At 34.8% G+C, this 1,984-nt stretch overlaps 1 protein-coding gene across 2 annotated transcripts; it reads right to left on the bottom strand.

The window, feature by feature from the left end:
• Positions 1–508: 508 nt before the first annotated feature.
• LOC117230716 lies at positions 509–1,682 on the bottom strand. Of its 2 annotated transcripts, none has more exons than XM_033488426.1 (2): positions 1,526–1,682; positions 509–892 (listed from the first exon to the last, which is right to left on the bottom strand). In XM_033488426.1, exons 1-2 carry the CDS (start codon positions 1,610–1,612, stop codon positions 557–559), a joined length of 423 nt encoding a protein of 140 aa, XP_033344317.1. In that variant the 5' UTR covers positions 1,613–1,682; the 3' UTR covers positions 509–556. The 2 variants fall into 2 exon arrangements, 1 of the variants encoding a protein (XP_033344317.1); XR_004492828.1 differs by having other exon boundaries at positions 778–892; positions 1,242–1,682.
• Positions 1,683–1,984: the final 302 nt, after the last annotated feature.

The following is a 1,984-nucleotide window of genomic DNA, read 5'->3' as shown; positions in this document are numbered from 1 at the left end:
TCCCTATAAATTATTATATGTCACTCATAAAGAATTGAAAAAGGTATGTAAGTCGATTAATGATTACTGAATTTACTTTCAAGCATGGATTTCGCCGTGAATATGATTTAATACAGAATGTCAAGAGTAATAAACGGCTGAAACATGAACATACAGATAATTCAGTCATACATGTTATTTTCTTTTAAGTACATAACTAAATGATAAATTCCCTCGTATGCCGCTTTATTCAGTTAAATGGAAAAGCTTCATAAAACAATTTTTCATACTTAATTATAAGAAACATAAGCAAAAAGTTAAATTATATAAAGAGGTTGATTCAAGAACTCTATTACTAAATATTCTAGTGCGATCTTTTTATCAGTTTATTAAATATCATTCAAATTTAATATTTTACATGCACACGAAGCATGGTTTTAACGAATTCTACACAAATGTGATGTAATGATAGTAACACTTTTCAATCGTATTTTATATTACACGTAATATTAATAAAATCGGCCGAACTGATGTTAGAAAAAAGAGAATCAAAGAAAGCTTGTCTAACAGATTCACTCTAGCAGAACGATCCGCTTTCCTCGCCGCTAACTAGACTAAAACCACAGCGAATGTAGAACTCTTGCATTTTGCTCGATCGATTAAATTTAGTCGCAGGAAAATCGACTTGAACTCTGTTCGGTCGACCGTACCACAGATTAGTAGTCATCGGGACCTTGTGGTCTTGGTTTTCCTTTGAGATTTCCAACCAATAAAGGCTAGGCTTGGTACGATCACATCGTGGCTTGGAAAGATCGAAATCTACGCTATGAAGACGCTCATATGCCGATTTTGCGCTGTCTTCTTTGTTGTTGTTAAAATACGTGATCGAATTTCGAAGAGCGAACGGCTCCAACTGAAATCAATAGTGTCTTCAAAGAATCACGCACAGGGTGTGCGTATTAAATACGTATTAATACTTTTGTATACGAGGATTGAACAACAAGGTTTTATCTTTCAAACAAAGAAGAAATTATCCAATTTACTTATAATTGAAATGTCTTTTCGTCTGACAACAATAAGATGAATCATACATCATGAAACATACAACATATTGCGGTACTTATACTTGTAAGACATAAAAACTTCCACGATTTTGTCAAATATCTTCTTACTTAAAGAATCAAGCACAAATAACCTATGATATTTATATAATTCCTTCAATATTTTTTAATTGAATTTATCCCTGGAATATTTATACGTACATTTAAAAATCACCCTATGAGCAAGCAGACGACAGTTTGATACTTAATCCAAGATAAGCCGGTGCATCATTATCCGAGGCAGCAGTATCGAATGGTTGGAAAGAAAATTTCATCCCGAGTGATAGATTTCCGAATACGGCGGGAAATGGTTTTTCCGTATCTCACGGGCTTGTCTCAGTTTCAGCGTGAACGAACTACCCCCCCGGAATAGAACGTTCAGCGAGCACTGCCGCTCTCGACGTTAATTATTAAACTCTCCGAATTCGTTTGGAAAGTTCTCTTACCACGGGATATTGCCTAGATGCTTTTAGAATGTACTCCTCCCTCGCTCGCATCTGAACCCAGGGTATAACGTATTCCGTCCGATACATTTTCTTATCTCCTTTATCTTTAACATGAGGAACGATTTACAATCACGAGAATTAACTAAGAATTTCCGGGTGTCACTAGACAGAAGCCGTGTTTTCCACGAATGTCGTGGAACAAACTGAAGATGTCGCGTCTCACGAAACAAAGGACGTCGAGAAAGAAAATGAAACTCGTCTTCTCAGAATGTAATAACTACAAGGTAGTTAGTGTAAGGATGATTTTGAAAGGATCGACAGTATTGTTAGAAGACACATAATAATTCCATGGCTGAAGAAGAGCAAACGTAGTAACAAAATTAAGATGTAATACAAATTATTGTTGTTTAAAATTTTATAATCTTATAAAACGTTTTAAGTGATACTTATATTCTATTT

Source organism: Bombus vosnesenskii, unplaced genomic scaffold (assembly GCF_011952255.1).
Source record: "Bombus vosnesenskii isolate JDL3184/JDL3185 unplaced genomic scaffold, Bvos_JDL3184-5_v1.1 scf7180000013267, whole genome shotgun sequence".
Classification (NCBI taxonomy): Eukaryota; Metazoa; Arthropoda; class Insecta; order Hymenoptera; family Apidae; genus Bombus; species Bombus vosnesenskii.
Note: the sequence above shows the minus strand (reverse complement) of the source record. Positions and strands in the feature narration are given on the sequence as shown.